Source organism: Eupeodes corollae, chromosome 1, assembly GCF_945859685.1.
Source record: "Eupeodes corollae chromosome 1, idEupCoro1.1, whole genome shotgun sequence".
Classification (NCBI taxonomy): Eukaryota; Metazoa; Arthropoda; class Insecta; order Diptera; family Syrphidae; genus Eupeodes; species Eupeodes corollae.
In genome coordinates, this window is record NC_079147.1 from 53,453,554 (window position 1) to 53,476,673 (window position 23,120).

General features: G+C 33.9%; 2 protein-coding genes across 3 annotated transcripts in view; one reads left to right on the plus strand and one right to left on the minus strand.

The window, feature by feature from the left end:
* Window positions 1-969: 969 nt before the first annotated feature.
* LOC129939195 (endochitinase-like) lies at window positions 970-8,576 on the minus strand. The gene is made up of 5 exons (XM_056047114.1): window positions 8,573-8,576; window positions 2,165-2,786; window positions 1,505-2,102; window positions 1,294-1,437; window positions 970-1,228 (listed from the first exon to the last, which is right to left on the minus strand). Exons 1-5 carry the CDS (start codon window positions 8,574-8,576, stop codon window positions 1,106-1,108), a joined length of 1,491 nt encoding a protein of 496 aa, XP_055903089.1. The 3' UTR covers window positions 970-1,105.
* Window positions 8,577-17,348: 8,772 nt separating this feature from the next.
* The window catches only part of LOC129953978 (uncharacterized), a 29,185-nt gene continuing 23,413 nt past the window's right edge, over window positions 17,349-23,120 (plus strand). Inside the window, exons 1-2 of one of the 2 annotated variants that reach the window (XM_056067548.1) lie at window positions 17,349-17,493; window positions 17,868-18,069. In XM_056067548.1, coding sequence (XP_055923523.1) covers window positions 18,009-18,069 — 61 coding nt within the window. In that variant the 5' untranslated portion in view covers window positions 17,349-17,493; window positions 17,868-18,008. Of the gene's footprint in view, window positions 17,494-17,528; window positions 17,716-17,867; window positions 18,070-23,120 lie in introns of those variants that run through there. The other variant, XM_056067547.1, reaches the window with a different exon arrangement.

Consider the following 23,120-nt stretch of genomic DNA (forward strand, 5'->3'; position numbering starts at 1 on the left):
GGACGCATTTTTCAAGAGTAATTCGTCATGAAAAGTGTTTTCTGAAATTTTCCGTTGGGGCTCGAGTTAAAACTGTTGGCCGCTCCATCTCTTACAACAATACACGTACACAGGAATAGTAGAGAGTTTTAAGTCACTAGGCCCTAGTTCTCAACGGATTGTTGCGTCACCTAATTAATTTTTGTTTACATTACGAAATGTGGAGTAGTTTATTTCCTGCGATCAATTTGCTAATATCACAGCATACATGAAGATGATCAGAACTTAGAGCGTCAATTGTGACTAGGTGGGTAAAACAAAGGCAGTATTTGTTTGTTACATACCTATCATAGAAGGATAAGATCTCCTTGAAGGAGAAATAAATGTATGTAGGATTATAACAAACTCCTTAGACATATTACCCCAAGAATTTGCTCTCAGAAAACTCTAATCGCGATGTTTACAATTGAAAATCCCCCTTATTAGGAACTGATCATTTTTAACTATTTTTTAAGTTGTTTCTAACACTTCTCTTTTTTAAAACATTTTATTTTCCGCCGGGGAAAGACAAAACGGAGCCTTGGGGAACACCAGCATTTACTTTATGAATTTCAGGCTTAAAAGCATCCATGTAAAGATTAATTTCAATGTTCAGTTAGCTAAACCATCAAATCTTTGGACCTATTGCTAAGAAAGCCATACAGGTGTTTTAAAAATTGTGTATTTTAACAGATAACAAATTCTGACAGCTGCTCAAAACAGAGGTCTATTGAAGGACTCTTTATAAATTAATTAAAGTTTATTAAACCTGGGGATGGAGACACAATTTAGCCTGGCTGCATAAACTTAACATACCCAAATATAAACCAACCAAGAGCATCTTTAAAAATCCAGGCCCTTTAAACAATTGACAAAAAAAATAAAAATCTTCGATTTTAGTCAAGTTCTAATAAGTGACATCCTATTGTTGAACAACAAACGTCGTAAAAATTCCGTTAAAAAGACTTTTTATGTATTTAAAAAAAAATATCAAGAAATCAAAACATTACTACTTTTCCTATACTACTCGTATCTGTATTAAATTGTACTACTTTTGTTATTAAATTTCGTATGTGGGAGCCATTTATCAACCTCTGCACTCTGGACGGGGGTTGCTCTGAGGCCAATCGCAAATAAACACTTCCGAATTGAAAGTGAGACCGGCCTGGCAACTCATCTCAACGGGTTTACCATAAACGCATTGGTAGAACTAAAACAAAAATGTAAAATATTCCAATAAGTCGATCAGTCCATAGAAGTAAAATAACTACTAACCTTCCTACAGTCTTGATGGGCAGCATAAGGACTTGAAGAACAATCAACACTAGCTGGTACTGAAGGTGACGATGGCTTCTGTTGACTGCCAGTGCTGGGAGGAGCAGGTTGTTCTTGAGGTTTACTTGGAGCAGGAACTGGAGCCTATAGAAAGAAATAAATAATTTATAGGACCGCGTAATGTACAGTAACAATAACAATATTTTCTTACAATAGGGCGAGTATTTGTTGTTCCGGGAACCTTATAGTTGACCATATTTTGATGCATCACCGATACCAAGGGATGCTTTGATCCACAAGTACCACGGAAGTCGTCCAAATCAGCAGCCCAAATCATTCCACCCTTATAACCCTTCTGCTTTATGAAATCCATTTTGAATTGTAAAGACTTAACGTCTTCGAATCCAACCCATTGGTTACCCTTGTACGCATAAGGAACTTTGCCAACATCATCCCATTTCATTGTCCATCCCTGGCTTGGATCACAGATTTCATAGAATGCCAAGAGACCTCCTTCGCCTGTGTATGCTCCTGCCGATCCACTACCGGTTGTGGGAATTGGAGAACCCAAGATTTTATTTTGTCCCTGGCTGGAGAGTGTAAAAGATCGGCCATAAAATGGAACTCCTACAACAAGTTTATTAGCTGGACATCCCTTTTTCTCCCAGTAGCCCATGACATCGTGTACATTTAACGATGAGTATTCAGCTGTTTCGAATGGCCGTTTGTACAAAGGACTGTGGACATCAGCGAATCCGGTCCAGCTTCCACGTAAGTCGTAAGCCATAACATGCACAGCATCCATTAGCCTTAAGAAAATTTACACAATTTTATAAAACAACTTCAGGAACCCTTTGGTAAACTTATGTACTTGCATAATGCTGGAACATCAAAACCATCATCGACTCTGTATTGTGCTGCTGGTGTGGCCATAGTGATTTCCCAACCCCTTTGTTCACGATCGAAAGCAGCTCTAAGTTCTTCTACAAATTTGACAAAATTTACCTTGTCAGCTGCAGCACCACCACGATCCGAAGCTCCGGGATATTCCCAATCGATATCGAAACCATCGAAGTTGTACTCCTTCATCAAAGCACAAATGCTTCGAACAAATATATCCCTGAATTGTTTCGAAGCACTCATTTGTGAGTATTTTGCAGAGCCTTCATTCCAACCGCCAACAGCAACAAGCGTCTTAAGGGTTGGGTTCGATTTCTTAAGAGCTACGAATTTTTTGAAACCTCCTTTGTTGATATCTTGCTCTTGGTCAAGGATTTTGATCTCCTTGGAGTTATGGTCGATTCCAACGAATGAATATATCAAATGGGTGCACTTATCGACGGGAATGTCATTGAGGGTGTAGCTTCCCTTTCCTGGGCGATAGATAGCCCAGTTACTGTAGTAGCAGACTACAACGCCAGTGCTTTCATTTTGTGCAAAAGTTGTAGAGATGCCCAAGAGGAGCAAGGTCGAGAGAATTAGTTTAATGTATGCTGAAATAGTTATAAATGAATATTAAATGTTTGGTGATTGAACAAAACATATATTTTTGTATGTTTTCATTAAACAATAGCTAATTTAAGTCCCTCATGAAACAACATTATGCAGAGATTCGCCTTGATATGAAATTTTTGGCTTTCAAAGTGTTGAAATTTACTTTGAAAAAATTAAATCTTTTAACGAAGTTTATAGGGCACTTCGTGTTCAGTTAAATGGAATAATACAAATTTTCAAGACTTTAACGAATCACTATAACATCAATTAAAAGTGACTATTTGGTACGGTTTACACGCTACACTTGCGGTATTTCGACATAAAACCTGGTCTAATTTATCAACTTTCCGTCCCAGGAGTAATCTTGTGTCCCAAAACAGGTAGATAACCAGGCTAACATTTAGTAAAATAGTAACAACAATCCGTAGAGAAGTAGGGACTAGTTTCTTTCAACTCTCAACCATTTATTTATGCCAGTATTCTTTTCAGGAATGGAGGGGACCTACAATTTTGTATCAAGTAAAAACTTCTAATTTGAGAAGGCACCTTTCACGACAAAAATTACTCTCTTAGATATGACAAATTCCTTGCAGGAAGTAAAATTCTTGTAGTCTTGTACCCTTTCAAAGATTAAACCTAAAAGCTTTGGCATGACGCACTAACCATCACGCCTTGAACAAATATCAGGGCTTTTAAAAAAATCCCCTTAAAACGACCCTTATACTAATAGACATGTATATTATTATTCTAGACGACCACTTTGTTTATGGCCAGAAGGAAGGAAGGTTCTTTGACACCCAATATTATCTAGTCTTTCAAAACAAATTATAAACAAAGATGGCAATTCTGGAATAGAAAAAAAACCGTTCTTCCGAAAAAAATAAAGCAACCTATAGGCATAGATCTCACCCATGCATATGTCAAAAAAAGATTTTAGACAAGGCGATGCACTGTCATGCGACTTCTTCAATATCATTCTGAAAAGAATTGTGCAAAACTCAACCGTCAACACTAGAGGCACAATCTTTTAAAGGTCTATCAAAGCTTGATGTCAGTGGAGCGTTTTTGAGCATTGCGACGGAAGCGAAGAAGATGGATTTAGTGGTCAATGATTGCAAGACCAAGTATATGCTGTCATCAAAAAAAGACATTGAACAACGACGTCTTGGACAAACCGCCCCCATGGACAGCTATAACTTTGAGGTACTTAATGACTTTGTCTACCTAGGCATCGCTATTAACACAGACAACGACACCAGCGCTGAAATCAAACGAAGAATAACTCTTGGAAATCGCTGCTTCTTTGGACTTAGAAGGCAATGGAGAAGTAAAGTCCTCTGTCGAGCTTCTTAAATAACTCATTGTTCCGGTTCTCATTTATGGCGCTGAGGCCTGAACCCTGTCAAAGAAAGATGAGAGCTTCTTAGGATGCTTTGAGAGAGTGATTTTTGGTCCCGTATGCATAAATGGAGAATGGAGGAGAAGATATAAGGACGAACTGTACGGGCTGTACAACGACTCTGACCTAGTTAGCAGGCTTAGATGGCTAGGTCATGTAGAGAGAATGGACATCAACGCTCCCACCCGGAAGGTCTGGAAGACCGCGACTCAGGTGGTGCACGCAGGTGGCTGAAGACCTCAACCAACTTAGCGTAAGAAACTGGAGACAGATAGCTAGGGCCCGAGCTGGCTGGGGACGTATGTTGGTTGTGGCCCAGGTCCACCGGGACTTCAGCGCCACTATATGTAAGTAAGTAAGTATAGGCATACTTGCCGGAACCTCTTAGGATCACCCAAATAAAGAACTTGGAAAATCAAATGACCGAACAAAAAGTCGGAAAACAGTAGAAGTTCGAAAAAGTATTCCTGTTGATGAACATGATGTTGATGTTTTTTCCAAAAACAATTGTCATACAGCGCGTTTAACCATCAATTTTTTGCAGAAGCCTGGCCCCTCGTTAGTGTGTTTTCTCTCGATTGGTTTTAATAGGGTTTTTTTTTAAATCATTGGTATACACTCACAAAGTATGTTCATGAGGACAGAAGCGTCCGCAGATTTTTCTCAAAACCCACCTCTGTCTATCAACTCCTACTCTCACCTCCATGTGGTGAACATCGGGTGCATAGTACCTCAACTGGAGATTAGGTTCAAACCCCAGTGAAAAGTTGTTGGGGTAGCAAACGAGAGGAGGGGAGAGGTGTTTCCGCTAAGGCACCTCTCCTTATCCAGATGGCTGCGGAGGAATTCCCGAGATGGAATCAACGGTGGCGTCTACAGTTCCAGTAAGGTTGAACTACTTAGTGACCGCCTTAGTGGGCTTCTATGACTTATTCAGACCCCAGGCCTATATGGAGTGGTTTATCCGGCTTCCTTCCTTGGAGCTATAGGAAGGATCTAGCCCTCCAGGTTGGGATGACTTCCTGACCACGTAAAAATATCTTAGTTAGGAAGCACCAACAAGCCTCGTACGGACAGATTTACTGTCAACGCAGTAGAGGAAGACCGCGAAGCAGGTGGCTACCACAAGTGTTAAGTGACCTCACCCAACTTGGACCGCAAAGCTTGAGACATCTAGCTGGGGACCGAGCTAGATGGAAAAGTTTGTTGGGTGAGGCCCTAGTTCACACTCACAAACTAGCAGTAATGAAGCATTGAAAGTAAATATTCAAGACAGACTTATTAAAAAAGTAGTTAAAAATTGGACCAATCTATTGACCGTTATAATTATAACTATAATGTCGTGTAATTATCTACTAGATTATAAAATAACTAATAACGCAAAATTTATTTGAGCAATATTTTTGCTATCATATACTTTAAAGTTCTGGAGCTATTTAAAAACACCTGGTATACATATTAACCGTAGGGTAGCATTAGGCATTGCACTCCACTAAGCAATAATGTAACGAAATTGTTAACTATAAGCCTGACGGAGCTTATCACGGATCTAAGTTGCGGTTTTCGAGCAAAACTTAGTTGGTTTCCCTTATCCATCTAAAAAAATTTTACAGCCGTAAAATTGAACCTTCAAAAAAGATATCAAAATGAAATTTGTCATCGTTATTAAAGATATCCGAATGGCTCTTCTGTCATTGTGACGATTGAATTAAGTATTAATTTTTGACTTAAGGATATTTAATTTTGTTTTATATCAAGCGCGCACTAAAGGGGTTATAAATGCCCTTATAATGATTAAACACAGTGCGAGCTTTTAGGAAAGGAGGATAGGATTAGAAAGGAGAAAGCGATGCACATTGGTTTTGAATGTCTGCACATTATAATAAGTGGGAAATATTGTAGTATTGCATTCGTGTAGTGCGGCTAAAGAAATAATCTCTGTACTTAACAGTACGTCTGAAATTGGGCTCTAGGAAGCAAATGAGAATGATCTCCAATCATTTTTAGAGCTCTTTTTTCAAATATGAGAGTTAAACTCAAGTTTTGGACGAACAAAAGCTGTGTAAATAATAGCCTGATTAGAAGGGGTAGAAAACTTCTTGCATTATCGGAGAAAACGTAAACACTTAGCAGCAATTTTGGCGATGTCAAATATGTGATCACTGTACAATTGGTTTCTGATGCACATTCCTAGGACTGATAGTTGTTCAATCTCCTCTATGCAAGTGCTACTCATGGATAGTGGCATTGGAGAGGGTTACGCTTTTTTGACAGTAGAAAGTAGACAGCATTGAGTTTTCGAAGCATTAAATTCTACACGGTTTTTGATTCCCCACTGAACAATGCTGTCAAGATCAGAGTTTAATGAGCTCATCATACGCTGCCGTTGGTAGTCCACATCCGAAGAACAAGGATGAGAATCTAAAAACGAATATGAAATGCAGAGAGTACTGTCATCAGCGAAACAATGTAGTGGGTTAGAAGTTTCAGAAAAAGATCAAAAAAGAGAGTTGAAGACAAAACGGAGCCCTGGGGCACACCAGCGTTTATATTGTGGATATCAGATTTGAACCCGTCCAATTTCTAACCCAACGAAGAATGGCTTCGTCAATGCCAAATGCACTCATTGTCGATAAGAGGGCTTGATGCCAAACTCTTCCAAACGCCCTTGAAGTATCAGGTGCAATAATCTAACTTTCTCCAAAACGATGTAAAGATTTGTTCCACTGTTCGGTGAGATAAACCAAGAGATCACCAGTGGACCTATTGCAACAAAAGCCACTCATTAAGAAGCTTCCCTTCTTTAATATATTTCTTAAGCTGAAAATTGATCAGCGTTTCCATGACCTTGGAAAGAAAGGACGTAAGTGCAATTGGACGATATTTAGAAAGGAGGAGGATTCGCCTTTTTTAGGGACAGGCTGGACAAGTGCAGTTTTCCATCCACTCGGAAAGAGACCAGTAGAAAGGACAGATGGAAAAGCTTAGGTAGTGGTTTTGACAACTCTTCAAAACAATATCCGGGCCAACGGATTTGTGATTGTCAAAATCTTTTAGTATTCTAGCAACTGTACGAGTGCAAAAGAAGATTCGTCCCAGGGAATAGTTTACGCTTTCAAGTACAGGAGGAGTCATGTCACTCATTGGCAGCATCAAATTAACAGCAATCTGTGCTGCAAGCAAATTGGCTTTATCAATCGAGCTTACATAAGGATTTTCATTGGAAACGAGTGTCATTCGAACTGACGATGACGTAGTGTAGCGCACATCTTTTAGAAGTTTCGACCACCTTTAGGTCTTTGTAGTTTTTTTTGCCGTAATTTCTGGTCTTGCATAATTGAATGCGTCGAATTTGTCCATTACAAGCCTTTCTAGCCTGTTTGAAGTTTGTAACCATATCTGCGCTGAAATACACGTCACTATCGAGGAAGCATAGTCACCAGTTAAAGTTCCTGAAAAAGTTGTTGAGACCGTTCCAGTTTTCTTTCTCATATTGCCATATGGTTCTTGTGGGGTTTTTGAGAAATCAGCAGATATGACACAATGGTCTTATGTGTCTAGAGGTGATAATACACTAACCGCATATTTATTAGGATCAGAGATAAGAAACAAGTCTAGAGCGTTTGCGGACTGACTTGCAACATCAGGAAGAAGTTGGCTCGTCAACTAACTGATTCAGGTGGTTTAACTCAGCAAAAATCTTGACATATATTCCTTCGGATGTTGTCTGACCAGAATACCGCTGTTACGAGGAATTGTGTACATTGAAATCACCCGTAACAACGATCTCACTGTGCGGAAAATGGGATACAATTCTCTGGAAAGAGTCAGACAGAGCATCGAATTCGCTAGAAGTCGAATTTCTATCCAGACTTGTGCTACGATAAAAAAAAACACTTGTGAATGATGCACCTCTGGACGGTGAATTTATACATATAATTAAAATTTGTGTTGGTGCACTGACCATATTGTGGTAGAAGTTGGTAAATATACGGCTAGACCATGATGAGAAAAGAATAAAGGCAGTAAGCTATACCCATTAAGGTTAAACTCCTAGTGGTCAGTGATTTCACCAACCTGAACAGCTGGCCTGTTCAAAACAGTATGGAACATGGACATTTTTCCTTAGCCGACGAATGTGGCTATACCAATAAAACTTATTAACTTAAGATCCTTAATTTATGCGCTAAGAATATATATCTAAGCCCAAGGAATCTTTTTCTTTATATTGATACAATCACTCAAGAGTTATCTCCATAAATCTTTTCGAACTTTAACTTTTTTATATTTACATAATAAAATATATTATCCACTTTTAATAAAATTAAATTAAACTAATTTTATAACACTTATGTATCATTTAATTTATTAAAGAATCCGACTTACCCATTTTAAAGCAAGCAAGTTCACTTGGCTAAATGACTCGTTATTTTTAAAACTCTTTCCGCTTTTATATCAAAATTGATTGATTCTAAAACTTATACTAAACTAAAATTTGTGTAAATTAAAAACAATGTGAAACAAGTTGTTCAAATTTTTGTTTCAAAAACATAAAACAGAAACAGTAACAAAAACTAAAAACAAACATAATCAAAAAATGACATTTGTTCAAATTTGAGGTTATCAACCTATACAAAGGCTTTTGATAGAATTTAAAAATATATATAACCTAAGCTAAGCGCCAGTTATAAATTGTCTAAGCTTACGCACATTTCAAAGAGCTTAATGTTTGATCAATCAAACTTCTGTCTTTTTATTATTTAAACCAAATCAAATATGTATTATTTCTAATCAAAATGTTGGGGGTGTCTCTAAGTTTACGCAATACTTAAATTTTCCGTTATTTGTGTACAAATTGACAACTGTAATTTTATGGAAATTAGAATTAGAGCAATTATTACGCAAGACAACAGCATCTTTTCACTGTGGAACAATATTTTAAAATGTCTTAAATTTAGCAGCTATTGAGTTCTTGGAATTTCTTCAGCACTCATGTACTGCTAGCATTTTGTAAGTTAAAAGTTGGTATTAAGCGTTATCCTGATCATGTCATTTCTCACCCATTCTGTTATTAAAGTAAGTACAAGTTAATCAAAACTAATTATTCTTATTAACAACAAAAATTTAAAAAAATGTATTTCTGTAACTATCAAACTTCAACAATATTTTCTAAGATCAACAAGAACTCTTTGACAACCATGAAGTATCTTTATAAATAAAATAGTTCACAAGACTTTGACCAAATGTCTTATGTTCAGTGAATTAATTAATATATTTTTATTTTTCACACCAAATGCACTGATTAAAAATATTTCTTGTTTGACTTTTGCAGTTTCTTTAAATATCTTTCAAATAATAAACAGGATAGTTATTTTTATCAGTGAATTATTATGAACTTTTGAAACTATGTAAAAAGATCTTATAAATGATATAAAAAGTGAAATTTGTGTCTGTTCTTAATCCCAATCGAGAGTTGAACTACCTTAAAGAAATTTTAAAGAAAGAATTCAAAATTCAAAAGCAAGTTTCCTAATTTTTTTATTATCAAAAAAAGAAACTCATTATAATGTTTTGCCATTGATTACATACATACTTTAATAATATTTATCAGATGGAAGATTATGTTAAAAACCACTTTGAACAATATTCCATAATTACATTTTTAAGCAGTGGTTTTTTTTAAATTTTTTTCTTGATAAAAACCTTAGAATCACTGTATTGTATTTTTAATATCAGATTCTTTCAAAAATCTATAATTTGAATACGTATATGGTATAAAATGAGAAACTTATTTATTTATTATAAAGATGTTGGAAAAGTACTTTTTTGATTATTATTGTTGTTGACAGAATTGAAGTATGGGCATTCATTATTGTTGCGTTAACTTATTTATTTAATTTCTTTGTTTATTTCTTTTTCAAGTTACCTACTATTTACGCAGCGTGGACATTTTTTTTAAATACCGTTTAAAAATGCCGCGGCGGCATTTGAAATTTCAAAGAACTATAATAATGTTACTAAAGACATTGTTTAAGATTAGAATGGTTAAAGTGGTTTTTCCACAATCGAATCTTAACACACACAGAATAAAAAGGTTGATTTAGTTATATTTGTGATAATAAAACATGCTTATATGTAAATTGAATAAAAAAGCAAGCAACGCGGATCATCGGGGATTTGACAAACTTGTGAGTTTCTAGTTCCAATCGTATATTTAAGTGATGGCTTAGTTCAAGTAAAAGATTGTTTCAGGTTAGTAAGTTTATGACTCCAATAATGTAAAGCAGATATTATTAGGTGTATCTATTTCCTTTTTTTGACATTTGATAAGAAAAACCTACGCCAAAAAACTTATCAAAAACTATTCAATGGCAGATTCAGGAGAGGATTTTGCACCTATTATATTTTATATTTTTGATTATTTATTTCTTTGTTTGAAAATAAGGTTTGTATTTTTAATATTTAAGAAATATAAGAAATATAAGAAATATTCCTGAAAATTTCTTTTTGAGGGACTAAGTTTGAGTAAGAATTTTGTTTTGATTTAAGTAACTTTTTTTATTCTAGTATGGGGAAACCGAACACCCAACAGATATAAAATGCATGCAGTTGTTTAGTGATTGTAAATATACGCTAATAATTTGAATTTCGTAAAAAAATATTGACACGTTTTTGAGATATAGAATTTTGAAAAAAAAAGTTCATTATATTTATAAAAATCCAAAAAATAAAAAATTGTACTTTTGAAATTCAAAAATTTGTTAAGGAAATATAAGAGCTTTTTCAAAACAAAATTATTTAAATCAGTTCATAAATTGCTAAGAAAATTAAAAAACAAAATAACGGTTCAATGAGCGGTACCTTTCCTGAGGAATTCAAAAATATGGTTTTCTTATCAAAAGATGCCAATTTAAAAAATAAAATTATATAGAAAATTTGATAAAAATACATCGTTTTGTATTTGAGAAAATTCGAATTTTCGCTTTTTGACCAAAAAAAATTGTTTGGTGACCACTGTTTGTTTTAAAAAAAAATCAAATGGGGTGGCGCAACAGTCGGTTGTGAACCAGGGCCTAGTGACTTATAACTCTCAACCATTCCTGTGTGCGAGTACTGTTGTCAGGAATGGAAGGGACCTACAATTTAAGGCCGAATCCGAACGGCTAATTTGAGAAAGCACTTTTTCATGACATGACACTGTTTGTTTTGATCTTGAAAAAAAAATGAAAATCTTAACTTTCAAGTTTGAACTCAATCCAATGGTTTAGGCTGTAGGAGCGTGGACTTACAGACAAAACAGACCTGATGTCGTAATATCATGTTTGGTTAAAATCCCGAGTTCGAAATTTCGCACGAATGCAAAACTTGCCATATAGTTCCTATGTGTACATATATGTCGCAAGTAAAAAAAGATGAAAATGTTGGTTTACCCTAAATATCTCACGAACCAATAACGCCAGAGACTTGACTTTAATTGTATATGATATATTGTAACGTTATACCAAGCAAGTATATTTTTGGAAAAAAATCAAATTAACGTTTTTTTTATAAATAAAAAAAAAAAAAACAGAAAAAAAATGTTTCAACTCGAAAATTTTAAGAATAAGAAATAATTTCATCTCCAAAACAATTTTGTACAACGAAAAATAACGTTTTTAACTTCTGCTTAAATTTTGAGAAAAATCAAATTGACAGTTTTTTTTATAAAAAATAAAAACCTAAAAGAACATTACTGAAAGTTGGTAAAAATTGAATCTCGACTCAAATACCTTTTCAAAACTTTGAGATATTGGGTTTAATTTACTTTTATCTTTTAAAACCTATTGTTGTCAACATTCAGTAAGATTTTGAAAAAAATCGAATTGACAGTTTTTGTACAAAAAACTAAAATCCTAAAGAAAATTTAACAAAAGTTGGTAAAAAATGATTTTCGACTCAAATATCTTTTCAAAAATTTGAAATATTGTCTTCAAACTAATTTTATCTTATAAGAAATATTGTTTTCAACATTCAATAAAATTTTGAAAAAAATCGAATTGACAGTTTTTCTACAAAAAATAAAACTCTAAAAAAAAACAATACTAAAACTTGGTAAAAATTTACTTTCAACTCAAATAGATTTTCAAAAATTAAAAATATTGGCTTCAAACTTATCTTACTTCACAGAAAATATTTTTTTCGATATTCAGTAATTTTTATATAAAAATCCAACAGTTCAACAGTTTTTCATAAAAAATAAACTCTACGAAAAATAGGCCCAAATTTGGTTAAAATTGATGTTCGGTTCTTGATGTCCCTCAAATTATTTTCATTTATCCAATTTGTAAAAATTAAAAAAAAACTACTAAAATATTTCAACTGACAACTTTTTTAACCCAAATTTTAACCCAACACGAAAACCTACAAAATTTTAAGCAAGACAAATCAACAGACGGGATGGGAAGTTATCAGTGTGGGTAGCATCACAGCTGTTTTTTTGTTTATATTAAGCGCACAACCAAGGGGATGAAAGTGTGAACACTACAAAAGGGAGTGCTAGAACTAGGAAAGAGAGAGTCTGCTAAGGCATTCAACATTCGCGTAGTACAGCTAAAGAACGAATTATTATTATTTCACAGTACGGTTGAAGTTGTGCTTGAGGGTATAATGATGAGCATTCCTAGACGCCTTACGGTTGAACTGTTCAAATGCAGGTGGCTATTTCTCTAGAGCTTAAATCGTTAAAATAGCCTTGTGGATAACAGCCAGACCAGAAGGTGAGCTACAATTTCTTGCATCGCATAAGGAAACCCAAACACTTAACGGAATTTTTTGTGACACAAATACTGAGAATATTGACACATATTGACATATTGAAGTGTCATCCGTGGATAATGGCAAGGGGAGTATACCTCGCTTTAACATTGGGTGAAAAAAGCATTAAATTCAAATCAGGTTTTTATTCCAAATGTTGTTTACGTCGGAATTTAATGAGCTTATCATATTTTGTTGTTGCAGTTCCACATTCGAGGGATATGAGTCTGAAAACGAATATAAAAAGCGAAACAATGTATTGAATTAGAAGTTGAAGACAGCAGATCATTAATAAAAATGAAAAAAGAGTGTTGGAGATAAAGCAGAGCCTTGGGGTACACCAGCATTTATTTTTGGCATTCAGACGTGAACTCAAAGATACTACTTGTATTGAACGATACGAATGGTAATTACTAATCTATTGAAGGCGTGATTCATGAAATCCGAAAGCACGCATTTCCGATAACAGAGTCTGATGCCAAACCCTATTGAATGCTTTTTAAATATCAAGTGCAATAATTTTACTTTCTCCAAAACGGTGTAAATATTTTTTCCACTTTTCGGTGAGATCAACGATGAGGTCACCAGTGGAAAGCCGTATTGTCGGTCATTACGAAGGCTTCGTTCTTGGGGATATATCTTAAGCTGATTATTATTTACTGTTACCATGACCTTGAAAAGAAGGAACGTAAGTGCAATCGATCGTTAGTGAGGGGGTGTGGAAGATTCACCATTTTTGGGATGGGCCAGACAAATGCTGTTTTCCATCCGCTCGGAACAAGACCTTAGGAGTAGGGTAGATGAAAAAGATTAATCAAGCGTTGAAGAACACGTCTTCAGAACAATAGCGGATATACCATCTGGACCAGTGGATTTATGTGTATTAAGATCTTGTAGAACTCTTGCAAGTTAAATATAAGTGCAAAAAAAGATTGGTCCCATAGAATCACAAACTCAAGTACAGGCGGAGTCATAACACTCACTTACTGCGTTGAACTGATGGTAAACTGCTTAGAGATGAGCTTTCTCTAAGGAGCTAACAAATGAAGTGTCATTGACAACGAGCGTAGAAACCAAGGAAGATAAAGAGTTCCTCTTATTTATTTTACTAATGACCAAAAATTTTATCGTATTTTTGTACATAGTTTTTGGTCATGTATAAATTTGGTCCGTCGAATATAGGTGTTGCAGGAATTCATAGCAAACTTGAACTTTTTTCACTTTTCTCACTAAGGTATTGGTATTCAAAGAAAAATTAACAGCTATTAGTAAAATTTTCAGAAGTTTTAAGCAGCGCAATCTGGCAATTTTAAATGTCATTTCGATAATTAAGTTTCTGACAACACTTTTTAACAAAAATCTTTCTTTTAACGATAATAATTTATTTATTTCTTTAAGTAGCAATATACATTATTTGTTTTACATTTAGAAAGAACATTCTATTTTTAGAGATTTAGGATAAACATTTTACTTTTCAACTATAGATTTAAACTAACATAATAATAATAATAAGTTGTAAATGAATTTTAATATTAATTATTCAATAGAAAGCTACAATTAAAACCCTTACTCAACTCTTAAAAACTAATATTGCAAAACTCCCACTCTATCGAAAACATAAAATTTATTTATTTAAAAAACATAATATGTAATAAATTTATGGTGGAGATAGACATTTAATCGGTTCATTATCAGAGAAGGAACATTTTACATAAAATTTGTTTGTCAAATTTTCGATAAGGAAATCCAAAAGATTGACATTGCTTCGTTCATGAAGCCTGTAAGTTGAATAGCACCATGGTAAAGCAAGCATCATTTTAAGAACTTTGTTTTGACATGTTTGAAGCTTAAGTTTGTGAGTTTTGGCACAATCGTACCAAACAGGAGCACCGTATAAGAGGATAGATTGGAAAATTGATTTGTACATTAAAATTTTATTTTATTTACTAAGTTTAGAACTTCTACATATTAATGGGTACAAAATTCTTTTATATAGACTTATCTTGTCAATAGTTGTAGATATATGTTTGTGAAAATTGAATTTTTTGTCTATTATAACCCCAAGATATCGAGAATGTTCGGACCAGTCAATATTAACAGAGCTCATTCGAAGTTGTACATTATTTGGGAGAAAACAAGATCTTCGACGCCTTGTAAAACAAAAAACTTGCGTTTCAAAGGATTTACTTTAATCTTCCATTTAAAAAAGTATTTCTCTATTGAAGAAAGACTCACTTGCAACGTATTGCAGATGTCCTGAAAGTAAGTGCCCGATGTAAAAATAGCCGTGTCATCAGCAAACATTGCAATACCAACATTATTTCCAAGATTTGGTAAATTGGAGACAAATATATTAAAGAGGGTGGGACCAAGTACTGTGCCTTGAGGAATTCCATATGGAATAATATGTACTGAAGATAAATTGTCTTGTACTTTTACTAAAAATTTTCTCCCACTTAAAAAGCTTTGAATAATTTTTACTGTCGCCATTGGAAAGGTAAATTTAACAAGTTTGTGAATCAATTCGTCGTGCCAGACCGTATCGAAGGCCTTTTCAATATCCAAAAGTACTAAGGCAGTCGACTCTTTTCTACAAAATTTTTCTTTTACATGGTTTTTAATTCTCAAAATTTGGTGATTGGTGCTATGGAAGGGTCTGAAACCAAATTGATAATCAGGCAGAATATTATTCGCAGTGAGGTGATTATCAAGATTTTCCTTGATTATTTTTTTCAATTAACTTGCTTATAGAGCTTCGTAAGCTTATAGGTCTATAGCTGACAGCATCATCTCTTAGTTTACCAGGAAAGTATCTTAATTTAAGACAGCATTGAAAATTAAAGTTAGGTATCGAAAGCCTGAGAGGGGACAGATTTCAAAAGTGTATTGCTTATACCGTTCATGTCAGGGCACTTTTTATTTTTTAAGCTTTGTTTGACATTTGATTGTGAGACAAAAATAATTGTATGTGATACATCAGTAGAAGTACTGTCGTCACCAAAACGAGCAGTTATTTCATGATTCCTTGAAAAATTTGAAGCTAATAGGTTTGCTTTATCTTTTGCCGTTATTAGCAATTTGTTTATTCGATTTGAGAGGTGGAATACTTGAACCTCTTTTCTTTATAACCTTATCAACTTTCCAAAAAGGTTTACTTGATTTTTCGAAGGAGGAAAGGAGATTTCCAACGAGAGTTTCTGTAATTATTAATTTCATTTGCTTTGCTGAGTTTTAAATGTTTGTACTTTTGAGGAAGCTATCATAACTATAGTGAATCCATTTCCTTCTTTCATACGATTGTTAGACAATAAGCCATTACTGTCTATATTGTTAGTTCTGGCAATCTTGCCTTATATACTTAACTTTGGACACATTAAGAGACCAAGAAATCAACACTCTATTTATCCTTGAGCTATAAGAAACAAGTATTTGTGTCGATGTATCTCAAGACATCATAACTTTTCTTATCTATTCTGAGTGAAAATAAAACTTCAATATTTTTAGTAGGAATCAAAGAGGAAACACGTTTGTCGAAAAGCGTCAAAAACTATTCATCTCAATTTCTATTTTGTTCTCAATAATTTTTCTTTTGTATCTACAATTGTTTTGCGGTCCATAACATACAATAAGTTCCACCTTATTGTATGAGTATTTTTGACTTCGGTACTGGGGAGGAAGAGATAGTGCTTAAATATTTCATTGATAGACTAAAATTTCTTAAATTTTCAATTCAAGGTGCTTCAATTCTTTTCTCAATGAGCCAAACAATAATATTTTAATACAAAACGCAACTTTCCGAAGCTCTATACTCATTTCATGACTTTATTCACTAAATACTAAAATAAAAGCCCTTTAATTTTCAACCTTAACCTACCTAAATCTAAAAACACTAATTCGATAAATACTTAAAAAACAAATTGAGGCCAAAGTGTACAATCCGATTTAAATTGTAATTCTCTCAACTAGAACATTATGACATACCATTCTGACACTTTGTTGGCCAAATAACTCAAACTCATGTTAAAAAAGATAAAATAAATTAAATATAGATCCCTACGTATTTCTTGTCTTTTTTAAACAAAATAAATTCGAATGTCGTCTGCTGGCAAATTTCTCAACAGCAGCTGAGTTTGCCAGCCAGTACCTCAAAAACCAAACCGAAAACCAAAAAATACTACGATTTTCTTCTCTGATCATCCACCTAAAAACCGCTTAGACCTACGCTTTCTCTACAATTCTGTCTTTCTATTATTATCTTCAAAAATAAGTCCCCACAAAAGTGACAGAAAAACATCACCACCCAACAGCGACAACACCACAAAATAAAAAGATCATCATCTTGATCATGATGTGAGAGAAAAGAGCGCACTATCATGACAACAACAAAAAAAAAAGAAGAAAATTTAAATTTCAAAAACGAAAATATATATTTTCGAAAACTTTTTGAGAAAAAGTCGCATCTCGTTGAGTACGCGTACGCCAGTCGATGTTTTAGGATATTTCGCGGTCACAAGGTAATTTTCGTTAGCTTTCCCTGTTACGAATTGAGTTTAGACCGGGCGAGTTCGAGTGTAGTATATTTTTAAAAATATACTTAAAATATTTTATTTTTTTTAAATACCAACATATATAATTTTTTTATTAAGGAAATAATCAATACCTTCATAAATAAAATAATCGACCGTAAAAACCAATTACCGTTAACGATAAGAAAAATAATATTTGAAACCCTTGCGGTAGTGGAAATACTTTTTTTTATAAAAATGCAATAAATATTTTTTTATAAAATAAAGATTAAATTTGATTTTATAGTGTTTTTTTTTAAATATTTTTAAATATGTTCCTTTTTTAATTTTAAACATTAAATTAAAATTATTAAATATTTTAGTGAAACCGCGACGATAAAAATTCCATTCATGCAGCAATCGAGAGAGGAAATCGTGACCTTTTCCAAGTGAAGTGTTTCTAATTTTCTTGGTGTTGAATTTCAAAGAAAATTTTTTAAAGAAAGAAAAATAAAATTAAAAGGATGGGACGGTTGTCGATTTGGGTCCTTCTAGGACTTATGCTTTTTGCCGTATCATCAAATGGTATGTTTTTATTTTTTGAAAATTTTCAAAATCAAAATTTTGTTGGTGCTGTAAACTGTGAAAAAGATGATCGTTATTTTTGAAAAATTCTAATTATTGTCATGCTCATTATATAATGGACGTTTTCAATTTCATTTGCTTTGGGGCCGATATTTAGGCTAAAAATTATTATGCAATTTTTGTCTCTCTCTCTTGGCCAACAAAAAGAAAAAAGTATCTAATAGATACGAAGATAGCTTCGTGTTTGGTTCCTTCGCACCCAAAAAGACAACGAAAAAATAAAAAAAAAAGTAAAATAAGAAAATTTTTAATATTTTTGTTCTACGCGGGCTCAGAACGACACCGAACGAACGCAAAAAGAGGTGTTTGTAATAATTTAAAATTAGAATTGTGAAATTATATGGCAAAAGAACGAAAAAATGAAATAAAATAAATGTGAAAATATACTTTTAAATAATCTCAAATGAGATAAAATAAAATATGTACAACAAAAAATATATAAGAACCTAAAAGTATCTTAAAATCATGGTGATAGATATTTTTTGTTGTTGTTGGTATTTATTGTTCTTTAAATGTGTTCTATAAGAAAAATTGAGATACAAAAAGAATATAAACAATACACAAGTCGTAACGAAGTTTTGAATTAATTTTTCAACCGCCGGTGTGACAGCGGCGGCGATGGCGGAGGCGAGCAACAGTGCTAATTGAAGGACATTTTTGTGTTTTTTTTTGCAAACAAAGTGGGTTTTAGGGGTTTTTGGCGTCTTTATTTTTCAATGGAGAAGTATTTGAGACATTTTGAGCAAATAAAGTGGTAATCAAAATGCAAAGAGCAGAAGTGGTTGTTAATAAAAAATCTAGAAGATTTTCTTCGCTATGGATCACTCAATTTTTGCATTTTTGTTTACATCTCAAATAGATTTTAACTTACTTACTTAAGGTGGCGCTACAGTCCTGTGTGAACTAGGGCCTCACCCAACAAACTTCTCCATCTAGCTCCAATATAATAAATAGACTTAACCTTCTACGAATTACATAGAGGTTCTGATTCTAATTAATTATCAGGTTAAGAATTACCTCGAAGAACAAAAGCTTCTAAATGAACGGCACTATGGCTCTCATAGCAATATGTCCACCGCTGAATTGATGGCTTATATCCCCGAAAAGTGTAACAAATGTTTACATCGTTTTGGAGGCACTCAGAATATGCACTTGATATTTCAAAAGCATTTGATAGAGTTCGTTACTAAGCTCTCTTATCGAAAATGCGTGCTTTTCGTATTGATGACTCTCTTTTTCTTTTGACTAGAAACTGTCTTTCTGAATCTGATAAAATAAAGGTTGATGTTCCTCAGGGCTCCGTTTGGCTCCGACTCTCTTTTGTCTATCACCTCTAATCCATTAAGCTGTTTCGTTGAGGGCAGCAGTTTAAGCTTTTCATATTCGTTGTTAGAATTACGTCCTTGTCCTTAGAACATTAAATTCCAATCTCACCAGCATTGTCCAATGGGGAATTATAAATAGTTTGGAATTAATTGCTCCAAAAACTCAATACTAACTCCTGTCCTTTAAGCGTAACCCATTTCCGTTGCCACTTCCCAGGAAATTAGTGCTTAGGTTTCTCGACGACGCACGGTGCAAGAAATTTGTCACCCCTTTTAATCTGGCTGCAATTTACAAAGCCTTCATTCATCCAATACTTGAATATAACTTGAATATTTGGGCGTGCTGTCCCTAAAACAAGTTAAAGACTTTTAAATTGGATCCAAAAAAGAGCTTTGAAAATGATAGGTTTGTTTGTAGTGTGACAGAGTCGTGGGCAGTGGCATAGGAAGTGGGCTATATCTTCATGCTCTTACTCATAACTGCAATTTTTGCACATGTCATCCGATGGTAACCTAACAGGCTGTGATCAGTTATTATGCTCACAAGGAACTGTAGAGATTTTTTTCTTTAGTGGCATAATCGAGCGGATCCTAGTTTTGTCGAATTTGGGCCATAGTTTCCTGGCAATGCAACAGATTTCGAGGCTTCAACATCTTTCATTGGGTTCTTGAAATATATAATTACCAATGACTCGTTTAAGTTTACAGGATGGGTTTTTATAAACGAGTCTATAAGGGATTGGCCCTGTGTTGTACCTATACCCTTGTCATCTCATCAACTCGTCAGTTCTTTTGTTCCCAGGCACATCATTGTGACTTAGTATACCCAGCAGAGTCTAATGTTATGCTGTAAGCTAAGAAACGAAGGTTCCTGGCGACAGTAATTCAAAAGCTTCATTGATTATTGTCGATATTGGTGATATCAACCATCATTGAGCCCTGCTTTGCAGCATTCGTTACTGCAAAAAACTCGAAGTGAAAGTGATATTTATTCTTTCCAACAGCTGCAACGAAACACGAGACATAAAAGTGACTCATCCGGAACATCCAATTTTCAAACTGATCTTGGGTCTTAAGGTTGTTTTCGGTTAGTTCGTACAAGCAAGAGAACAAAGCTCTAAATTGCACTGTCTTTGTATAATATTAAAAATTCTTTCTGCGCAAGTTTTTTCGCATGTATAGGGTCCGTATCAAACGTTTTTTTTAACTATTGCTTATTTCATGAATGGTAACGCTTAGCTCATGGCTGATTTGACAAATAATTAGTTTTATCTTTCCGCTGAACGAATATGGTTGCGTATACGCTTGAACAACGCTGAGAACAACGATTAGAGAAGATGCCGATTTAGCCAAAAAAAATCATCTTTTCAGATGAAGCTCATTTTGGTCTTGGCGGGTATGTAAACAAGAAAAAATTGTAGAATTTGGGGCAAGGAAAACCCGCTCGCATACTTTTAAAAGCCGATACACCCAAAACGAGTTTGGTGTGGATTTTGGTCCAGATGCATAATTGGGCCATTTTTCTTCGAAAATAAGCAACGAGTGGTCGTTACAGTCAATGACGACCGTTTTTGAAGAGGGGGATATTGGTAACATTTCGTTTCAAGAGGACGGCGGCGCTACGTGCCACAAAGTCGAAGCTACTCTCGATGTTTTTTTAGCATTTTTAAACAAAAAAAGTAATTTGGCGGACCCTATAGTAAAGTTGGCTACTCCGGTTGCTCGTCTTGTTGATATGAAATTGTCGTTGTTGCCGATGTCAACGATCTATAGCCCTAATGTCTTATGCTATATTGTTATTGAACACATCTTTTAACGGACACCAAAAAACGAACATGGCCTCCACCAACTGTCAACCTAACCACGACTGTTAAACGGGCTTGAGTAAACGAGATCTGGCAACAAATATAGTCAAACTTCTCTATAACGTACCTTCAAGGATACAAAAAATTTCTTCGTTATAAAGATTTATAAAGAAGTTTTATAAAAAAATTTAACAAGCGTTCTTTTATATTTTCAAAAAAAAGGATACAAAAAAATAATTTAAAAAAATGTATGTCTGTTTATTTGTTTATTAAAAATATATCAATTTTCTATAGCACATGAACAGTTTTGATTTTTTTTTTGTTTTATTATAAAAATCTTCCAATTTAGTAAGGTGAAAATATTATCACATCGTTGGTTTTTTCAAATAAATTCCTCATCCTCAGATGTAATAACATTCAAAGTAGTTTTGTCTGAAGGAATCTCCATGGTAGCAACATTTGCATCCACTGCAACATAATCGTCAAATGTAAGAGGATAATCACCACTTGGTAAAACTTTGTTAAAGTTACTATTGTTCTCGATTATTAATTATCTTATTGTTGACAATGGAACCAAGTCTTCATCATGGAACTAAATAAGAATCAGCCCTTGATCCATTGGGTGGAGTATTGATGTTGTATTCGTTGAGAAAATTTCAACTTTTTTTGCCTTTAAATGAATCTGAACCATGGGTGGGTGCGCCTGACAGTTATCAAGAAAAATAAAACTTTCCGTCCCATTTCATAAATTTTTCCAACCATTAAGTTGATTCTCTCCTTGCTTTTCTTTCCTCCGTGACAATTTTCGTTTTTAAGAACCAGTGTTTTTTGAGGAAGGCATTTAAAAAGACCCGTTTCGTTCATGTTAAAAACATTTTCAGGCAACAAAACGTTGTAAAGTAATTAACTAGCTTACCGTGTTTTAAATTTATCCAGACATCCAATACTGCCTTTAAAAATAAGCTGCCCCAAAGATTCAGAAAAAAAATAGCTTTTTGTTTGATAACAGAGCACGAGAGTGGTAAATTCCTTTTCCTGTTTATCTGCACCCATTTTAACATTGCTTTATCCACATTACCGTATTTTGTTTTTCTTAGTTTTTGTTGGCTTCTATTTGAACTTTCTTCGGCAAACTTAAAAACATAGCATTCATTCTTTAAAATTGTCGACAATTTATTAAACGATAAATCAAATTTGTCTGCAACATCTTTTTTCTTTTCTTTCCTTTTAACCTTTTCAATCATCGATAACTTCTCTAATAGCGAAGCTTTGTGCTATCGCGGGAAGTTCACAAATCGTAGTAAACTTTGTTTTCAAATTTTAAAATTTTCATTTCGTTATAAAGAAACAACTTTGCTTTTGGGCCTCAAAATTAGTTCCTTATAAAGAGAATTTCGTTATGAAATTCGCTATAGCGAGAATTACGTTATAAGGAAGTTTGACTGTATTTAATTTTAAGATATAACTAAAATTCAAAAACCTATGGGTGGTGGTGATTTCGTATAATCAGTGGCCTGGCAAGTTTTTTTTTGTCAAAGGAAACGAGGTTGGAAACGGTTTATTTCTAAATGTTTGTTTAGAAAGCAGAACTTTTTTAAAATAAATGTAAACAGACGATTTAAGTGCCGCCACAACCAACAAGTAGTTTATTGGTGGAACACAAAAATTCGACTTGTTTAAAAATAATCTAGAATATAAAGTTAGGTTTTTGAGATATATGTATGTAGGTATAGTATTTTAAGTTGGGTTAAGCAAAATATTACCATGGAACCATATTTTGTTTTTAAGTTTTTTTAACTATTAATTAAAAATAAGCTCTAAATAGTGAATAGGTACTAAAAATATCTTTAAACTGGAATTA

Bases quoted from the DNA above. Each gene is read 5' to 3' on its own strand.
- LOC129939195 (XM_056047114.1), bottom strand. The intron at 2,103-2,164 runs GTACATAAGTTT...AATTTTCTTAAG, and splicing joins GATGTTCCAGCATTATGCAA to GCTAATGGATGCTGTGCATG. The intron at 1,438-1,504 runs GTAAGAAAATAT...TTCTTTCTATAG, and splicing joins CAACAAATACTCGCCCTATT to GCTCCAGTTCCTGCTCCAAG.